The sequence below is a fragment of the Hemicordylus capensis genome, chromosome 5, assembly GCF_027244095.1.
Source record: "Hemicordylus capensis ecotype Gifberg chromosome 5, rHemCap1.1.pri, whole genome shotgun sequence".
NCBI classification, from domain to species: Eukaryota; Metazoa; Chordata; class Lepidosauria; order Squamata; family Cordylidae; genus Hemicordylus; species Hemicordylus capensis.
Window position 1 is genome coordinate 230481300 of NC_069661.1, and position 20138 is coordinate 230501437.

General features: G+C 43.8%; 1 protein-coding gene across 4 annotated transcripts in view; it reads left to right on the top strand.

Moving 5' to 3' along the window:
• Nucleotides 1–19695, top strand: part of AGK (acylglycerol kinase) — an 85396-nt gene extending 65701 nt beyond the window's left edge. For all 4 annotated transcript variants that reach the window (XM_053254772.1, XM_053254770.1, XM_053254771.1 and 1 more), the window contains exons 11-16: nucleotides 2612–2669; nucleotides 6941–7088; nucleotides 8297–8394; nucleotides 10706–10776; nucleotides 16630–16714; nucleotides 19209–19695. In XM_053254772.1, the coding sequence (XP_053110747.1) occupies nucleotides 2612–2669; nucleotides 6941–7088; nucleotides 8297–8394; nucleotides 10706–10776; nucleotides 16630–16714; nucleotides 19209–19343 (595 nt within the window). In that variant the 3' untranslated portion in view covers nucleotides 19344–19695. The remainder of the gene's footprint in view (nucleotides 1–2611; nucleotides 2670–6940; nucleotides 7089–8296; nucleotides 8395–10705; nucleotides 10777–16629; nucleotides 16715–19208) is intronic.
• The last annotated feature ends 443 nt before the right edge of the window (nucleotides 19696–20138 follow it).

The window sequence follows — 20138 nt, forward strand, 5'->3', positions numbered from 1 at the left end:
TCTATAGTACTGCATTCTTCCTGCCTGTATTGTTTCATGGAAACTATGTTCGTTTCTCCCATATCCCCAACTGTGGGATGCTGTGTTTGAGCTGTATCTTGTGAGGATTTGTCGGACAGTACAGAGGTCAATGTGATGTGCATTATTCCCAAAGAGGCTGTCTTCCTCAGCCTCTTTTGTACAACCAGCCTGGGATCCCCTTCCTCCAAGCCAAGATTCTTGGAGCTAAAGTGAAAAGTAGTGATCGTAATGTGGTCCACTGTGCTGAAGTCTCTGCTTTGGGGTTCTACAAAATAGATTTGCTTCTGAGGTGGCTGAGGGCACAGAGTATTATTGACAATGTGCGCTAGTTCTCCAGAGCCTGGTTAGTACGTGCACTGCATGGAAGCCGTTTGAAACAGATCAAATCAGATCAGATCACTGTATTGCGGTCAATGACCAGCTTGATACAGAATATCATATTTAAAATAAGGGCATGTGACACGAGCTCATAAGATAAAACTATTGAAATATGGTCCATTGTAGTTATTTATCAGGCGTGTCCATAACTAATCACTTTTGTGACGATTCGAAACAGTTTCTGCAAAGTAATCGGTCCATGCACCCGCCGTTGTTATTATTATTATTATTATTATTATTATTATTATTATTATTATTATTATTAAAACTTTTATACCGCCCTTCCAAAAGGCTCAGGGTGGTTTACATTAAAACACCATTAAAATCAATTAATAATTAAAACAAAAATTATAAAGCATAAAAATAATTAACAATTAAAAACAGCGTAAAACAACAATTAAATAATCAGAAGAATTTAAAAACAAGTTTTAAAAAGCTGAGAAAGCCTTATGGAGCAGCTTATAGCAGCTCAGAACCTTAGATCCATTATGTGACCCCTCACTACTTGTGTGTCTCCATCCTTTACAAATGTGATTGGCAGTGATGTTGAAATCACTAGAAATAGCAAGTACTTCCTGACGCTTGCCACGCCAGGAGCACACCCACCACTGCACAGCGCCAGAAAGGTGGCACATATCAGTAAGGTAAAGCTGTGCAGTCGAGTCGATGTCAACTCCTGCTGACCACAGAGCCATGTGGTTGTCTTTGGTAGAATACAGGAGGGGTTTACCATTGCCAACTCCCATGCAGTTTGAGATGATGCCTTCCTTTCAGCATCTTCCTATATCGCTGCTGCCCGATATGGTGGGGATCCAAACTAGCAACCTCTTGCTCCCTAAGCAAGTTATTTCCCCGCTGTGCCATTAGGTGGCTAGGAGATGGAAATTCTAATGCATAGGCCTACTATCTTTATCCTTTGTAGTGTATTCACATTCTGTTCTCAAGTGCTTGGTATGAGAGATAGTTTTCAAGCCTTACACACTTGAACTTCAGTCACATTTGGGTTCTCACTTGGTGCATCCTGGAGAATAAGGTGGGTTCTTCCTTGTGATTTGTCTCCAACTGCTCCAGCTGACAACTATATTCAGGAACAAAAGATTTCTCGGGTAGAGGTAGCCTCCTTCTCCAGGGGGAGAGCTTGGGATCTTGTTACGATAAGCAGACTTTTGAATCTTATTTTTGGAGAGTTTCTGTTTTACTTCTGGAGGGCTCTTGAGCTTCTGAACTAGTCATATGGGTCTTGGTACACCTTGCAGAAGGCAGTGGTTTTGTTTCTGCGACGAGAAGTGATCAGTTTGTTTTTGCTACTCATGAATATTTACTGATTTCTACCCTCTCTGTCCCATTCTATCCTGCTCTGTTCCATCAGAGCATCTTATAGCATTTTTAAAAATAATCCTTTCCTCAAGGGGCTCAAAATCTTTAAAAGTTTTCAAAGGGGAGGGGCTAGATGGTAGATGGTCCTCCTCAGGCTGATGGAGAGGCCACACTGCTGAATATTATTATTATTATTATTATTATTATTATTATTCAGTTTCTATACTGCCCTTCCAAAAATGGCTTAGCCTGGTTTACACAGATAAATAGCAAATAAATAAGATGGATCCCTGTCCCCAAAGGGCTCACAATATAAGCAGAAACTTAAGATAGACACCAGCAACAGTCACTGGAGGTACTGTGCTGGGGATGGATATGGCCAGTTGCTCTCCCCCTGCTAAATAAAGAGAATCACCACGTCAAAAAGTGCCTCTTTGCCCAGGTAGCAGCGGTAGGGGAAGGATATCTCCAAGACAGGGCTGAGAGAGACTCCTGCCTGCAACCTTAGAGAAGCCGCTGCCAGTCTGTGTAAATACTGAGCTAGATGGACTTACTTGGGGTAAGGCAGCTTCCTGTGATCCTATGGAAGGCTTGATGCTGGAATGGTGATATAGCAAGGGAAACAGCAAGCCAGGAGTCTGGTGAAACCAGAGGAGGATCCGGGGTGTTGGGCTGCAGCTGCCTCTCAGTGAGCCACAGGGTCAGATTTCACTGACCGACGCATCTGCACCTGCCTTAGCCCAGAGCCAGGGGCAGGTGCACTATGCTGCATGTTGGCTGGGCATCCAGAACTATAGGCTATAAGGAACCGGTGTCATAGAAATTGTACTAGGACAGATGGCCTTCCCCGTCCCAAGAATGGTTTTGTGCATATTTTGTTTTTGTTCTTTTCCAGGTACTGGTATCTTGGGCCTCTGAAAATCAAAGTCAGCCACTTTTTCAGTACATTAAAGGTAAACAGACTTCACGGGGTCACTCTCAACACAATGTTGTTGTGTTGAGGGAAGTGGGCACCCATACAAGACACAGCATGGCTCAGTGGCTGAGCACATTCTTTGCATGCAGAAGGCCCTGGGTTCAGTGCCCAGCATTTCCAGTGGAAAGGGTCTTCTGCCCGAGAACTTAAAAAGTGATTGCCATGACACAATATGTCTATATTGACATGATTTAATATATGCAAAGAAGCACAGGCTGCAGGTAGTTCCTGCTGGGAAAGATGTACTGATTACAGGCAAACCTCATTATATGCGGGCGATTTCGCATACCTGCGAGTGTCAGATAGATAACTGATCTCCTTATCCGCAGATATGAAAGGGTTAAAACCCACGTATCTGCGGTGCCTAGAAGGCTGGAAATGACCACGGAGGTCCTTTCTCGCTACCATCTTGTCTGTGGGAGCCATTTTGTGACTCATTTCAGCAAAAAAAAGTGGGGGGACAATCAGTAACTTTGGGGAACTATTTGGGACTTTGTGGGGTCATTGCTGGACACCAGGAGACCCGCAGAGTGTCATAGGGCACTTTATTTGACCTGTTTTTGTGGTTTTGGGGTGGGTTTTTTTAGTCTGGGAGCCTAATCCACGCATCCCCATAGACTCAATAACTCATTATCTGCTGTTTCGTTACCCGTGGTAATCTGCAGGAACAGAACCCCCACAGATAATGCGGTCCACTTGTATACAATTTATAGCCTACCCTTTCTCCAAGGAGCTCAGTCATACATGGGGGAGGTGGCAAAATTACACAGATGGTGACGATGATGACAAATATTTATACACTGCTTTTCAACCAATATTCTCAAAGAAAAATGAATAAAAATAAAGAAGATGGTTCTCTGTCCCCAGAGGGCTCACAATCTGAAAAGAAACATAGAGGTAGAAACCAGCAACAGCCGTTGTAGGAATGCTGTCCTGGGGTTGGATAGGGACAGTTTCTCTCTCCCCCTGCTAAATATAAGAGAATCACCACTATAAAAAGGTGCCTATAAATGAGGTGCCTAAAAAGGGTACCTATAGAGAAGACTATACTTCACATAGAGCAGGAACCAGTCATCCCACTTGGCATAAGGCAGCCAGTGACAGCACCAGAATAAAAATATATTTGATGGTGGGGGTGTCATAAAAGGGACAAACTGCATTTGGAAAGGGTGAACTTTATCCCACATGTTAGGTGAATAACTGTATTTCGCATTCATGATCCCATATGGGAGAGAATTTTGAATGCATATGGATTTATGATAAGTAAAAGCACTAGGAATGCTTTTATTTATTTAAAAGTCAGCAGGAGAGAGGGCATGCCCTCAACTCCTGCCTGTGGCTTCCAGCAGCATCTGGTGAGCCACTGTGTGAAACAGGATGCTGGACTAGATGGGCCTTGGGCCTGATCCAGCAGGGCTGTTCTTATGTTCTTAAAGTCCTTCAGATGCTACCCCAGAGGTCCAGCAGTGGCGGGGGGGAGGGGCAACATACTTGCTTTGGGAGGACGCTTCCCCTACCCCCATTACCATCTATGAAAGTAGCTTTGTAATGTATTTACCTGAATCCAAGACTAGATTTTTTCTTTTCTTTGATGTTAGAAATTGGGAGGGGGGGGCATCTTAAATTTAGTGTCCTCTCCCTTTGGGGTAAATATAGGTATAACCTCTATGTATCCTCTGTTTTTAAGGGGTCGTCTTAAATTCAGAGTGGTCTTCTATTCAGGTAAATACGGTTTATTCATAACGTGTGAAATGGGATGCAACTTGTATTGTTTATGGAAAGTATTTAAGGCAGTGTAAACTTCATAGTTCTTCTATAACACAAGGAGCTTTAACCTTTTTAAACATGTGCACTCCTTCTCAAACCTTCAGCTAAGGTACCACATAATTGTAAAATATGCAGACAGCAAAGAACTGTAATATCGTACTTGTGAGTCGAGCAAATCTTATCAAAGTTGCTGGGAAATAAAATACAAGCCAAGCGAATCTGCCCTGGAGTCAGGCCAACCCCCGTCCCTGTTGGTGATCCATAGCTCACTGCTGAGGCTTCCTTTCTTCTCCCACACTCTGGACTGGAGCCCGGTGGCCATTGCTCCAGAGCATACCCTTGGCCTGGCCTCGCCCTTCCCTTCCCTCTCCCTCCTCTCTTCGTGACTGACTGGCTAACTGCCCAGGCTCAGCCCACCACTCCCTCAGCCTGACTCACAGGCTCCGCAGCTAGGAAAATGCTGGCTGATACTCAGTGAGGGAGGGATGCTGCCTGACACTCCTCTTCCTGCTGGAGAGGATCAGTTGTCTCAGCTGATGAGACAGATCCCTCTGACCAGGCGCAAGTGGCGCAGCATGCCTATGAGCCAGGTGGGCTCCACATACCCCCTCAGGCCCCTCTGACACCTCAAAGTACCCCTAAACAGTGTTCCCTCTAAGGCATGCACACGTGTGTGTGCTCACAAGTTTTTTGATGTCCACTCAGTTAGTTTTAGAGCCCGCTCAGGCTGAATCAGGAAGGCCCACTCTGAATGCATGTGCACGCCCACTGCCTTGATACTGCCACCCAGGAAACTCATTCCACACACAGATGAAGAAAATTCAGGAGAACACTGCCTCTAAGGATCCATGTACCCCCGTTGAAAATCCCGCTCTAACATATGCAAAACTGGCCCTTTGCACAGGCTTGATAGGAAGCCAGTTTTGTACTTGCTATGCTCTGCCACATAGCTGGGGAGACGGTAGAGCTTTTAAAAATCAAAGTTCTAGAATGCTGCTAAAATAATATTGTGCTGCTAGAACTTACTAGAGGGTATTTAACTAGAGTTTGGAAGGGCGAAGAGATGCTACAGTGCAGTGGAGACCCGTTGGAGGCTACTGTGCTGCTTTCCTCTAGTACACATCTCTTTCTCAGGGTTTTGTGATGCTAATGCTTCACCCTGAGATTTATTCAGTTGACGTAAGTGGTGCCTATAAATAGTGCCGACAGGACTGTTGGTAATCTGCCTCTTGCAGTCATCCTACCTTCTGTCGCAAAATGAGCAGAAAGGTTAATTGTTCTAGTTTTAAAGTTCTCAAGTACTGAAGGATTCGACATATCTTAAAGGAACTGCACACACACCCCTTCACACCATTCTCTTGATTCATTAGCAGATAATATCACATTGTAAACATGTTGCAAGATTCCGTTAGATTAGAACTAGCCAGTTACCTGCTTGCTGCACCAGCTAGCATGAGATGTTTGGGGGAAAGCATAGTTCCTTCCCATCCTCTCCCTAACAAGAATGCAGTGTTGATATTGCTTAGTCCTTTATGCTGCAAAGCAGAGATTAAATGGCTTACATGTGTGATCTGATACAATGGCTAGTTTAAATAACTAGTTTAAATAACATCTGTCCCTTTTTCTAAGCACTTGTCCTCTCTCAGCCATGTCCTGTGGCATTGAGTTCCACAGTTAAGCTCTGCGTGTTGAGAAACTAGCTATGTCCCTTTTGTTCCTTGATCTTCCCCAAAGACCCACTTTTCTTCTTGCAGCACTAGTGTGGTTGGGGAGTCCTAGGACTTTCTCAGTAAATTTGCTGTTTCAAATATTGTGTTCTGTGGTGGGGACACCAGATGTTGCATTTCATGCTCTTGCTTGTGATTGTTATGATTCAAAGTGCAGAAGTAGATGTTCATTAGGTGCAGATCTGGGAAGCGTGGTTGCTGCCACACTGGTGCAAAGTCCTGGCGGTTGTGTGCCATTTGCAGGCAAGGGTTGCTTAGCCCTTCCCCAGTCCACAGTTTTCTCCCAGGAACCTCTGCTCCCAGATTCTTTCCCCTCAGCTGGGGTTCCAGAATGCATGTTGTTGCACATCTGGCCCACCTGATTTGGCCACCTCTGTGCTTGGAGACATTTGGGGAGGGGGGATGAGGCTGTAGCTCAGGGGTAGAGCATCTGTTTTGCATGCAGAAGGTCCCAGGTTCAATCCCTGGCATCTCCAGCTAGTCATAGACTGTACTGAACTAGATGGATCAGTGGTCCCACTCAGTGTAAGGCAGCTACATATGTTTTAGGGGAAAGGAGCTGCGGAATAGTCCTAGTGGAGAAGTGACAAAGCTTGAGCACCCCTCGGCTTCTGCCATGCAAATGGCACCCTTCCCCCTCTCTTTTGTAGCAGCCTTGTAGAAACCAGGGTTCCTAGACTGAAGAACATCTAGTTCATCCTGTAGATAGCCTGTCGAAATGGATCTTTTGCTTTCTTTCTGATCAAAATCCAAGGAGTGGCCTCAAAAGCACCTAGCCTCCCTCACCTATGTGGGCCCAACCCCAAGGCCTCCTGAGGAGCCAGAGCAGAAGATGTCTAGACCACCTTTATACATCAGGCTTTACAAGAGGCTTGCACTTTATTGGGCACCTACCCCCAAAGGTAAGCAGATGTGCAAACACGGCTACTTTCTTCTTGGTAAAGCTTCCGTTTGAAGCACTGTCTCTCCCACTGTGTCCGTGGAGTGCAGGGATGCTCAGATGTTGTTGGACGTTTGCTCCCATCAGCCCCAGCCACAATGTTGGTTTGTTTAGTTTGTTTGCTTTTAGTTAATGGGAAGAGAAGGAAGGAAGGAAGGAAGGAAGGAAGGAAGGAAGGAAGGAGAGAGAGAGAAAGAAAGAAAGAAAGATTTCCATTTATTTAATGTAAATAAATGGAATACATTTATTTACATTAAATAAATAGGAGTTTATTTACATTTGTGTACCACCGTTTGTCCCAGGACAGTAAACAACAAATTAAAAACAACTGTTAAAACAATCATGAAATTTTGTTTAAAATAACACTAAAAAAATAATAACATTCATTAGGGAGACGGGTTAACCAAAGGCCTGAGTACATAGGAACATAGGAAACTGCCATATACTGAGTCAGACCATTGATCTATCTAGCTCAGTATTGTCTACACAGACTGGCAGCGGCTTCTCCAAGGTTGCAGGCAGGAATCTCTCTCAGCCCTATCTTGGAGAAGCCAGGGAGGGAACTTGAAACCTTCTGCTCTTCTCAGAGCGGCTCCATCCCCTGAGGGGAATATCTTATGGTGCTCACACATCAAGTCTCTCATTCATATGCAACCAGGGCAGACCCTGCTTAGCTAAGGGGACAAGCCATGCTTGCTACCACAAGACCAACTCTCCTCTCCATATAAAAAGGGCAGTCTTCAGTCTCCTCCAAATGATGGGGAGTGGGAGCCATGCAGACCTCATCTGAAAGAGAGTTCCACAGTGTGGGGGCAATGACCAAGAAGGCCCCATCCTGCGTGCTCGACAAATGAGCTTCAGCAGGTGTTGGCACACGGAGCAGTGCCCTCCTGGCCCACCTAGTTATTGAAGTCTAATATCTGGGGAACTAAGTTTGACAACCCCTGATGTAGTGTGATTCATCAGCTGTTTCAGTAAAACCTAAGCGGTCCTCTCCTTTGTTGTTAAGTGAACTTTCCCCTTCTCAGCTTCTATCATTGCCTTTCAGCCATACGCATTAAATACAGATGGATGTAACAAGAAAGAGAACAAAAATTACTCTTTGTTGGTCTTGATGCATACTGCTTTTCCATCTTTCTTCTTAACAATATCTTCCCTCTTGGCCCTCAGAAATCCCCAAAGAGGTGACCCCTGAGGCCTGGCAAGAAATGCAGCTGTCTGCCATTGAATTTTCCATCACCACCCAGAACAGACATCTTGACCTGAAAGTAAGAGAACAAGCATAAAAGAATCCTAACTTTTCCTTCCAAGTCTTGAAATTCTATTGCTTTTTAGCCTTTTCCTTAAATTGTGTTTGCTGGGCATGAGTAGTAAATGGCCTCTTTACATATCTTAGGAGCAGTATCTTGAACCTGAACTGAAAATGACAAACCATTTTGAGACAGACATGTGGATTTTAAAGGGAGATACAAAAGAACCCAAACCACACACAAGTGGGGATCTATTTGCCATTTGCATACATTTTAAAGTGGGTCTTTGCAAAAAGGTCAGAGACCTGAAGACTTTCTCTTCACCATGGATATCTATGTCCACAGTTCTGTGCATGCGTGTGTGTTTTGTGTTCATGTTTTCGGCTTGCTCAGATTCTTTGCTTCCTTTATTTAAAAGCAAGCTCTTAGACCTTGTGGTAGTGGAAATATACTTACGTGTTCAAACCATGCCTTATGGATCACAGTTGCCAAAGGGGAGTCTTCTGAACAAGTTTCCCAGTGGTCAGAGAGCTGGGCATCAATGTTCAGTGTGGCTCTTTTCCCCTGTCCATGACTAGGGAAAGTCGAATAAATTTTGCAAAATTGCAAAAAACTGCAGAATAAATGATAGGAAATAATGCAAGGGTGCTTAATTTGCACTTTATATCAGCTGCAGAATTTGGTTTTGTGGGTTCAGTAAAGAGCCAGCATGGTGTAGTGGTTAGAGTGCTGGACTAGGACCGGGGAGACCCGAGTTCAAATCCCCATTCAGCCATGAAACTAGCTGGGTGACTCTGGGCCTGTCACTTCTTTCTCAGCCTAACCTACTTCACAGGGTTGTTGTGAAAGAGAAACTCAAGTATGTAGTACACCGCTCTGGGCTCCTTGGAGGAAGAGCGGGATATAAATGTAAAAATGATGATGATGATGATGATGATGATGTTTGGCTTTTATTGATGATGATGTTGGCACAGCGCATATACAGGTCTGCCTTTGCTTGAATACAAAGTAAAGTCTTTGTGAGAAGCAGTCTTAAGAGTTGTCATTTACAACTTACCTGTACCATGTCTAGATTAGGAGAAAACGGGAAGGTTCAACTGAGGCATTTTATATGAAGAATTGATGTACTAGTTACTGAACTGAATACTCCTCTGCATATTGAAGGAAATTTACCTGTACGCCCAGTTTTCAATCAAATGTCACCTAAGTCACATTGATCAATGATCACATTGATGAAGGACCCAGCAGGGCTGCCAATAAGATTTGAGCCCAGTGCGCTCTTTATCTGATATGCAAATCAGCATTCCAAGGATGCAGCAAGAGGCTTTTTCGTCACAGCCAGAGGCTTCCTGAGCAGCAGAGTACATGGGGCAGGGAAATGGGGAACAATTTCTGCTGATCTCTCCTGCCTCCAGAGGTGCTCTTTGCCCTCCAGAAATATGTCCCTGAGGATTGCACAGCCTTCAGGGACGTAATTCTGAAAGGCAGAGAGCATTTCTGGAGGTAGGGGAGATCAGTGAAAATTGCTCCCTCCTCCCCATTCACATGCTCTATGTTGCTCAGGAGGCCTCTGGCTGAATTAAGAGCAGTCTATTGCTGTGAGGACTCAACTCTGCATGTCAGTCTGGGGGCCTTCCACAGTAGGCTTGGTTGTACCCTGTCATCTTTCTCTCTTCCTCTCTCCCTCCCTCTCTCTGCTCACAGAGCTTGCACTGTTTGCTGCTTAAGTTCTGAGTCTCTGCTTGCCAGTTCGAGAATCCTGGCTTAAAGGATGATTGAAATATGTAAGAAGTTATTCCTCAATTTACTTTGCTTCCTCTAAAATGAGCCTATAAAAGAGGAGGTTTAGTTAATTTTTTATTCTCTTCAAAACTCCCACCCCCCTGCTTCAAAATCTAATAAAATTATTTCTTGTGAGAGCTTTGTTGTAGTTCATAAAGAGCTGGTGAAACTGATAAGCCTCTTTTCATTGCCTTCGTGATGAAGTACAAAAAAAAGAAAAGGCACCAGAGATGTTAATGCAAAGCGATATTCTTAATCCTCTAAATTAGCCTTTTGGTATGCATAAATAAAGATAAGGATTTGTATATGTGTATGAATATGTACTCTCTCTAATTTTTAACCTGACAAGTGTTCCTTTAAGACACACAAAAATAGCTATTGCTGTATACTTGCTGCCTACCAAATATTACTCTTTCTCAGGGAATGGGAGAAGCTGATAATGTCATTCAGAAGCAGTAGGTTGGACATATCTGCCTTTCAGAGGAATATTTATGAACTGCTATGAATAATGCTATTAATGTGTTCTTTTCTAAACTTATTTTTTAAGCGTACAGAAGACTTCATGAATATTTGCATTGAACCAGATACCATCAGTAAGGGAGAGTACATAAAAAGAGGGTGAGTGCTGGGAATCTCCAATTATAACCATAACATTGAATTCTTTTTTGTTGGTGGTAGTAGAGAGTGTTAAGGACAAAAATCTAAGGCAGTTGATAGACAGGATTTTTGTTGTTCTGAAATCCAGAGTAGGTAGTCAAACTGGTACCCCTGGCATAAATAACTCCTTTTAATGATAGCATCAGTGTGTTGATTTAAGTCAGCAAGGACACTGAAAATGTCTATTCTTGGTAGCTAATCCCAGGTTTTAACTAGTGGTTTCTATGACCACTGTAGATCTCTTCTTTGTTTCCTTGATCTCTGCATATCTCTCTACCACTGAGTTGTGTCACTGAGTGATGATCTATATTAATATGTTTGGGTTTTTTGATAGACAACTGGATAGATAGATGGATAGACAGATAGATTGATTCAGGGTTCTCATGTGGGTGAGATGGTAGGTCACGCCAGGGGATATGTGATATGGTTGACCTTTAGAAGGAAGATTACATTTAGAAATGAAATAGACAGGGATTAATCAACAAAGGCCACTGTGAAGACACAGGAAGAGTAAATGCCTGCTAAAGAGAACCATCAGATGAGAGATGCCTTCAAGCCTTGAATAGGCCCTATCCAAGCCCAGCACAGCATCTCTCCAGTGGCTGTGGCTGGTACCTGCCTTATGTTTCTTTTTAGAATGTGAGCCCTTTGGGGACAGGGAGCCATCTTATTTATCTATTACTTATTTTTCTGTGTAAACTAGTTTTGAGAATTTTGGTTGAAGAACGGTATATAAATATTTGTTGTAGTAGTAGATGAAAGGAGCTGTGTTTGTGATGAACCCTAGTGAACCCCAGAAAAATCTCCGGCTAATTGCAGCATGAGAATGCTGTTAAGCCAACTGGAGGCCTGGTATGGAAGAAGGTTTCTGCCAGCGTTTAGCTGACCACCTTTCCAAGTTGGCTCTTCTAGGCCAGAATCTGGAGAAACAAGTAGACATGTGTCTGTAGCTGGAGCTTTGCTTGCTGGCACACAGTAGTGCCCAGTTCCAAAGAAAAACTGTGGCCTTTTTGTGACAATAAGTGAACCTCCTATGTTCACTTCTTGCTATTCTTTTTCTATAGTGCCATTCTTTTTCTTGTGTGCACGTCTCTTCTGAATCCTCCCCTAATGTGCTCTACAAGGGCACTGCTGGGCATTGTCATGACACCCTTGGAGGCAGCAAGCATCTCTTGCCAAATGGGTCACCCTTGATTAGGGCCCCATCTTTATTTTATCCTCTTAACACTATTGCAGCTTCTTATAATAATATGGCAGTGTAGTATTAAATATATACATTTTAGAAAAAACCCTTAATTTTTACTCTTCCTTCACACCTTTTTATCTTGCGTTACAGGCGGACCTCACTATCCGCGGATTTGCTCTCCACGGTTTCGTGTATCTGCAGTTGGGTGATTGACACCCAAACTCGGCATACACGAGAAAGCCTTGGCCAAAGGGGGGTTAATTTCGCTTATCCATGAGCTGCAGTCAGCCAGAAATGACCTCCGACTGCTATTTTATGACAAGGAACCATTTTGTGGCTTCTCTGTTTTTTTAAAAAAGTTTTTTCACCCATGATTTTTCAGTGAAAATTGGCTGGATTGACAGTTTTGGGGGTCATTGCCGGGCACATGGACACCCTCAGAGCATGGTATGACACTCACCTTTTTGTTTTTAAAAACAGTTTCACCTTCTTCTTTTTTTACACATACAGGAATCTAACCCCCCATCCCCATAGGCATAATGCCTCATTATTTGCAGTTTCATTACTCGTGGTTGTAGGCGAGAAACGGAACCCCCGCAGTAAGATGGTATGCCTGTACATTTTTGCTGTTCCCTTATTTCTCGCCGCCTCCATCTTGTTGACATTTCTAAACAACACAAACATTCTTGCACTATATTTTCAGTTGTCTTCTGTGCTTAACAGAGCAGTCCTCAGCAGATAACATTGTGAGTCTGTTCTGTAATTTTGTTCTGGAAGTGGCCACGACTGCATAGTGAGTCATAGACCAGGGCTGCACAATTCCAGCCCTCCAGCTGCTGTTGGACTACACCATCCCCAACCACAGTTGCCAGTAGTCAGGGATAATGGAAATAGTAGTCCAACAGTTGGAGGGCCAACGTTGTGTAGCCGTATCATAGACCAGGGTTGGCAACCTTTGGCACTCCAGCTCTTGTTGAACTACAACTCCCATCATTCCCAACCACAATTTATTGTGTCTGGGGATGATGGTAGTTCAGCAATGGCTGAAGAACCAAGTTTGCCTACCCCTGTTGTAACCACTACACCGCGCTGGCTCCCATATCCCTTTATACTTTACCTAAAGAGCCACCTAATGGTGCAGTGGGGAAATGACTTGACTAGTAAGCCAGAGGCTGCCGGTTCAAATCCCCGCTGGTATGTTTCCCAGACCTATATCGGGCAGCAGCAATATAGGAAGATGCTGAAAGGCATCACCTCATACTGCGCGGGAGATGGCAATGGTAAACCCCTCCTGTATTCTACCAAAGACGACTGCAGGGCTCTGTGGTCACCAGGAATTTACACCGACTTGACGGCACACTTTACTTTACTTCACTTTACTATACTTTATTCTCAAAGCGATTTACATAGGAAAATAAATAATAAATAAATAAGATGGCCTGACTCAACACTGACTTGATGGCACATTTTACCTTTACTTTAAACGTTCCTGGGATCTGCTATAGCTGCATGTGGCTTAGCGTACCTGTGCTGCAGCCTTGGGTTTATTTGTTAGTCTACTGCCATTAATTGACTTTTATCCTTGGTACAAGCCTTGGATCTCGTCTGACCAAGAGCTTGGGGCAAGTTGCATATTTGTGTCCTCTCTTCCCCACATGGAAACTGAGATGGTAACTTTGCCTTGCAGAGTGGTTGAAAGAATGAACGATCCATCTGAAATGCGTTGACTTGGAAGTAAGTTGCATTGATCTTAATGGAACTGACTTTCAAGCAAGTATGCTTAGCATTAATTATTAAGGCTGCAATCCTAAGTGTTAAAAGGGACTAGGCAGCCCAAGGAATTCGTAATCCATTTTAATTTAGGCTGGCTGACAAAACCGTTCATTTCACAAGCCAAGCCAAGTCCTTGAATTGGCCACGGTTCCTCCCCACTGCACTTGATCCATAGCCTTCTCTTCTCATTTGTCTGTCCTTAATGCATTCAGTTCTTTAACAGAGATCAACCATCTGTACCTTGAGCTCCCTTTTGGGTCACTTGGGGATTACCATGGTATTATATTTCCAGTGTTTCTTTGTGTCCAAACTATTTCATTATTTACGGCTCAGAGATTGTAATTCTTGAGGTGTAGCTAGATGAAGTTGCTTGTACTTGGTTCTTTCTGATGTTCCAGATACAACTTTTCCCTTTTTTCACAATCTCCACTTGTCAAGAGGGTCTGTTTTGAATGGTGGCGCCTAAGTGTTACAAGTGGTTTAGCTATGGCAGAAGTAAAAGAAAAGAATGGTTGTTCTGTTGGGTGTTTTTATTGAAGATAAATAGATTGAGAATCCAGTACGCATAGTGAATTCCATGCCTGTAAACATGCTCTATGTATTTATTTATTTTAATGTAAAAGATTTAGCAAAGCATTTAGATGCCTACACAGAAGAAACTGTACAGTGATTTCCAGCCATGTTGAATTTGCCACAGGACTTGCTTTTCCATTTCATCCATATCCTAGATCAGGGGTTCCCAACAGTGGGTACTAGTACCCCTTCGGGTACTTGAAAGGCTCACTTCAAGTAGGCAGTTCCCCAGCTGCCCCACATTGCAGCTGCTCTATTTGTTCCCCACTTGAGGATTCCTGGCTTGAAGCCAATGCATGCTCAATGATGTATCTGCTGCAGAATGGGAGGGAGGAGGGTGAAGACCCTCCTCTTCTGCTCCTGATTGGCTGGCTATGTGCTGAAGTATGATAGGTAGGCTTCAGAAAATTACTGTTTGACTACTCCAATTGAAATTAATGGGCCTATTAATTTCAATAGGACTGCTTATGAGTAACTTAGTGTGGATGTGAGCCAGTGACCATAGCAGCCTGTCTCCCTAACTGTAATACTTCAGTTTGTGTTTTTATGCATATATGTATACACAGATATTTAAATGTTATAGTTATGAAATGGGCAACTTCAGTTACTGGCTAGCTAACATCCAGCTTATGCTGTTCATAAGCAGTCTTACTGAAATTGATGGGACAGGTTTACGAGTCCTATTAATTCAGTGGGAGTACTCATGAGTAACATAGTCAGGATGTAAGCCAGTGATTGGTGTAGCCAGTTAACTGTGTGTGTGTGTGTGTGTGTGTGTGTGTGTGTGTGTGCGCGTGCGCGCGCGCTCTCTGTGTGTCAGGATCACACTCTGATGCCCCTCCCAAGTCCAGGGATGATTTGTTTTATATTATTTTATATCAACTTGGTCTCTATGTTCCGGGAATTTGCTGCCACCATATGATTATTTATTACCCTGCTCTCAGTACTTAACCCCTTGGTCATGTAACCTCAGGAGTGCAGGACAGACGTATATGTTCATTGCATAAAAGAAACAAGGCTTAAAATGTAGAACAAAATAAGAATAAGTTTATTGTTTACAAAGGATTGAAATAAAATCTCTGCAAGGCAGGGCACATCAACTTCTCTGCGGTGTTGCTAAATAAGACAGCTGTTGCACTCTCTCAGAGTGCTTTTTCCTTCTTTATAATTGTAACGCTTAGGGAGGTATATAACTTGGGACAGAGGTATTTAAACTTGGTTTGAAAACTTGGTGAAATAACCCAGACCTTTCTGTCGGTTACCAGGAGTTTTTGCTTCTGGGCATTTTTCTCACTCAAGCTTTCTTTCTCAGGCTTAACACTCCAGGTTTCTAGAGCACTGCACCAGTGTACTTCTAGTTCTACAGTCTCCACACATTCACTGACCAACTCACAAACCCCTGAACAATCTCCTTTGTTCAGTTACCACACAAACTCAGTCTCTCTCTCAGCTACGTTCTGTCCAACCTCTCTCTCCTAACAACCAAGTTCCAATTCCCTCTCTGTCACCAACTGTCCTTTTTAAATCCCTCTCTGAACATTCCATGCTTGGTTACTGTGACAACTCTTGCTCGCACTCTCTCCAGCTTCTGCATGTATGTTTCATTGCACTCTCTGAGGTACCTCAGCTGAAGACTTGCAACAGAAGAGGTACACTTGTTTAAAAGGTTTGGGAATCCCTGAACTAGCTCACACATTCAAAGATAGCTGAAGTTTTCTAGGCACTAGAATTTGTAATGATGTATGGTTTGTGTATCTTATCATTTGACTTTGTTGCCTTTTCCTTTTCTCATAACAAAGCTACATGTATACTTGAACAGTAATTGTTTGTATTCTTGATCATCCCTCTTGCATTAATGCCCTTGCTGCCCACTTGGGTGCTTGGTGAAGCAGTATTACAGTTGCCTCGCCCTGAGCTCACAGTGGTTGTATGAGTAGGCTCTTAGAGTGGCTTAAGATGCAATTGCACGCTCTCGCTCTGCATCCAAAGTTACCCTTGCTCAGGGGTCTTCAGAAAAGGGCTGGCCAATGCTGCAAGAGCAGCAGGGCTCTGTTGTTAGCACAGGATGCGTCAGGGGCACAACCTTTTCTGTGTGGTATATCTATCTGGCTCATAGAGGAACTGCATAGAACTTCTCAAGTTCCTCCCAGCTGGTTATTATTATTATTTTTTTTTTGCCCCAAGGAGGCGTTGAAATATTGCCCCACTGCTCTTGGTTCTCATGCTTTTTAAGCATGCCTATAAATGTTTACTCTGCTCCTCTCTTTCTTTGCTTTGACCAGAAGCCAAAAGATGCAGGACCCCCACTTGTGTCCAGAAGGAAGCCAGTGTCTTCAGGCCAGTAGGTGCATCTTGCAGCTTCCAGAGGTGAGAAATCAAATGCTGAGGATGTCTTGGCAACTTACCCCCCTTTTTTTTTCTTAGAGGAGACAGAAGCAAGCTTCCTTGAGTGCAAAGAGGCAGAAAGAATAAGCTCAAACTTTGAATGGAATGGGCCAGCTTCACCTCTCCTTCCTCAGAAAAATCAAGGACATAACATTAGTCCTACAGGCCATTTCTGTCTCTCTGTATGGCCAAGGTGGACCATGCTGATCTATGTATCTGCCATCTTTGTCTTCATGTTATCAAAGTCAGCAGCAGATGGAACTTAAAGGCCTATGGGCTATAAGCGGTGTGAATTGCCCACGCAGAAAGTGCTCCTGTGTAGGGGTGGGGAGTGCACAAGTGTGATGCTCAGGTGTGTATTCTGCTGCTATACATGTGTTGGGAAGTTGTGGTTGGCCAGTTTCCCACTGCAAAGAGACACAGTGAAACAGATGCATGTATCATCATGACATGACTTTCGCACTATTTCCTTTCCGTGTAGGAGATTTCACAACATTAGAGACTGCTTGTCAAACTGCTCCCAGATTCCTTAGGCTGTGGTGTGTCTTTCCCTAGATTGTTAATGTGTACTTAACGCTTCCTATGGGGTCCTGTAGGGTAGGGTGCAATTTTATAGCAAAGATGTACCAACTCTGTTATGCAACAGCCTGGGTACTCTAGGAAGAGAGAGGGATCCCTGAATATCCATGTGGTACATCTGCACAAACAGCAGCAGAATAATAAAGGAGAAAGGTTAATTGTGCCCTTCCAAGCAGCATGCTGTGAATCTGTGGGGAACTTGGAGAGAGGCTCACTGGATGCTGCCTCGTCCTCTGCACCTCTGTCTTACCACTGGTTTTGAGTCCTCTTTCTGTCCTCAGGATGAAGCAACTGGCTGAAATCCTAATGAAGTGCTTGTGGAAGGGTGCTACACAAATTCCAAACTGTTGTGCTGGCTACTTGTGCTAAGCCTGGAGCTTGTGTTCCAGACCAGTGCTACATTACTACAAGCGTGCTTGTGCAGCAGTGCACAACTGCAGCACACCTCATTTGTTTTAACTGGAACTTTTGCACAACTGTGTAAATCCTTGGGGTTTTTTTACTGCAATTATGTGATCTCATTGTGCTAGTGCAACTTTGCTTGTTTGCTCTTAACAATAGTGCTTTGTTGTCAGCCACTGTGTGGAAGGGTAATCAGTCCCTGCTGCGTGAGACCTGAGGCCTCTCCTCTCTTCCGGGATTCTATCACCCCTAGAATCCTGCAGCAAGGAGAAGTTCCCCAGATGCAAATTCACAAGTCACACACAAACTCCCAACTGGGGGATATATTGATGCATACAGGGGAAAGGTTCAAGACAACATAAAAGAAAACAAAATGATGTTTTGCCCCCTAATCTTGCCATACATTTGATAATCAGGCAGAAAACAAAACAAAAAACTTGCATTTACAGACCCTTCCAGTGTGTGATAGATTTTGAATTCTAAACCAGCTACAAGGAGTTTTTTCAGTTCTGCTGCTTAGGGGTGTTTTGTGTGTGTGTTGGGAGGGAGGGGCTGGTTTATCCAACCCCTAGAAGGCAGAAATAGATATTCTGAGATGGAACACTTGGAATGGTCCAGTGGGAGAAGACTTTCTCGTGGCTGGGTGATAGTCTCAGTGGCTGCCTCTTGGGGTATTCCCTGTGTAAAGTTTGAAGGTGTTTGTAAGGCATTTAACTAGGTTTATTTAACTATAAACTAGGCATTTTGGCACCTCGTTCATTCACACACTCAATCAAAAAACTGTTCTACCAGGAGCTGTTTGTGCTCCCAATTTTTGGTTGTGTGGAAGCAATGTAGGAAGAAAAGCTACCCAGGTTTTCCTCCCACCTTGCTTCCACAGAACCGAAAATTGAGAGCACAAACAGCTCCCAAACCCGGGTAGAACAGAGTTTGATTATGTGAATGACCTCGATGATAGCTGGAAAGGAGCAGGTAAGATGGAAGTAGAGTGTGTTTGTCTGTGCTAGACCTAACACTTCCTTTGGGTTTTTGGAGGGATGAAGATCTAGGTTTTAGGGCATCTATGTGACAGGCACAACCTCTTACAGAATCTGCCACTGCATATTAGCCCAACCAATGAATGAGACTTGGCTAACGAAAGAAAGGATTCCTGTGATAAAATCAGGGTTCCTTTTGTTTGTATCACAGCAAAACTCTATAGGCCTAATGACACATGTTTTGAAGCTTATTGAAAGTAGATGCAGTGGAGTAACACTAAAAAAGTACTGCAGACAATGGCCATTGCAGAAAAACTAGGAACTTCCAAATGAGCTATTAATTTCTCAAACAAAACCACACCTTAAAATGTCACCTAGCTTGAAGTAGGAATAGCTGCTGTCCTAAGTATGTTCTGGTACATCACTGTGAGGGGAAACCGTTGTTCAGCCACAGGCTTAGGCAGCATGTCTGTTAGTTCTGCTGCAAGAGGTTATTTCATGCCCTGATTTCTTTGCAGGATACAGCAGGCTCCTTGGCTATAGACAGTGAGGAATACGAAGCCATGCCTGTGGAGGTGAGGCTGTTGCCCAGGAAGCTCCAGTTCTTCTGTGATGCCAGGAAAAAAGAGCAGATGCTTCAGAGTGCCTCGTAGCCCAAGCAGATATCAACTGGACCATCTTCAAAGGTGTGCGTTTCCTTTTCGGAAATGGCTAAAAGAAATTGCTGTTAACCCCTGCCTGCAAACCAGCTATGTACATTTCAAGGGAGTTTGAAAGGCGACTTCATAAGAGTCTCAGGAAAGGGGTTAATTTGCTTGCGCCACTGGTTGGACTGTGCCCAACTACAACTGAAAAGACTGGATGGCCTTCCTGAAGCACAATGAAAGCCTTTGTTTTGCAGACTGACCTCTGTGTTTCTAGCCAGATGTAGGAATAGAGAGTCTCTGCTGTGAGGAAGAGTTACAGGCAGAAATAAAAGCTGACCGTATCAGAACAGAAAGCAAATGTATGGCCATTTCTTGCCTAGGAGAATCCTTCTTTCTTCATCTGATATTTTCAGCGAGATGCTGTTTGGAGTGTTGATGCTGCATGAAGGCAAGACCGTTCTTTGTGTCATCCTTCATTTGCTTCCTTTGGAAACTCAACAGGGCAGATATATGTCCCCTCCTGAAGTCTTATATGGCTGAGCCATAGAGATGAACCCCTGGATCTGGGGAAAACATGTCGTGTGCTCATGGCCACTTGCCTCTGCCGTGGTCAATTGCCTGACCTGCCTGGTACTGGCTACTGTGACTGGCAGAGGTGGGTTCTAGGCCTGCTGTCTGCGATCCAGTAACTGGAGATAAAAAGGTACCAAAGCCTTTTACATGCACACAGAATACATGCACATGTAGAACTCATGCCACCTCTGAGCTGTGGGCTCCCTTCTAAAGCTGCAAGTTCCAGCT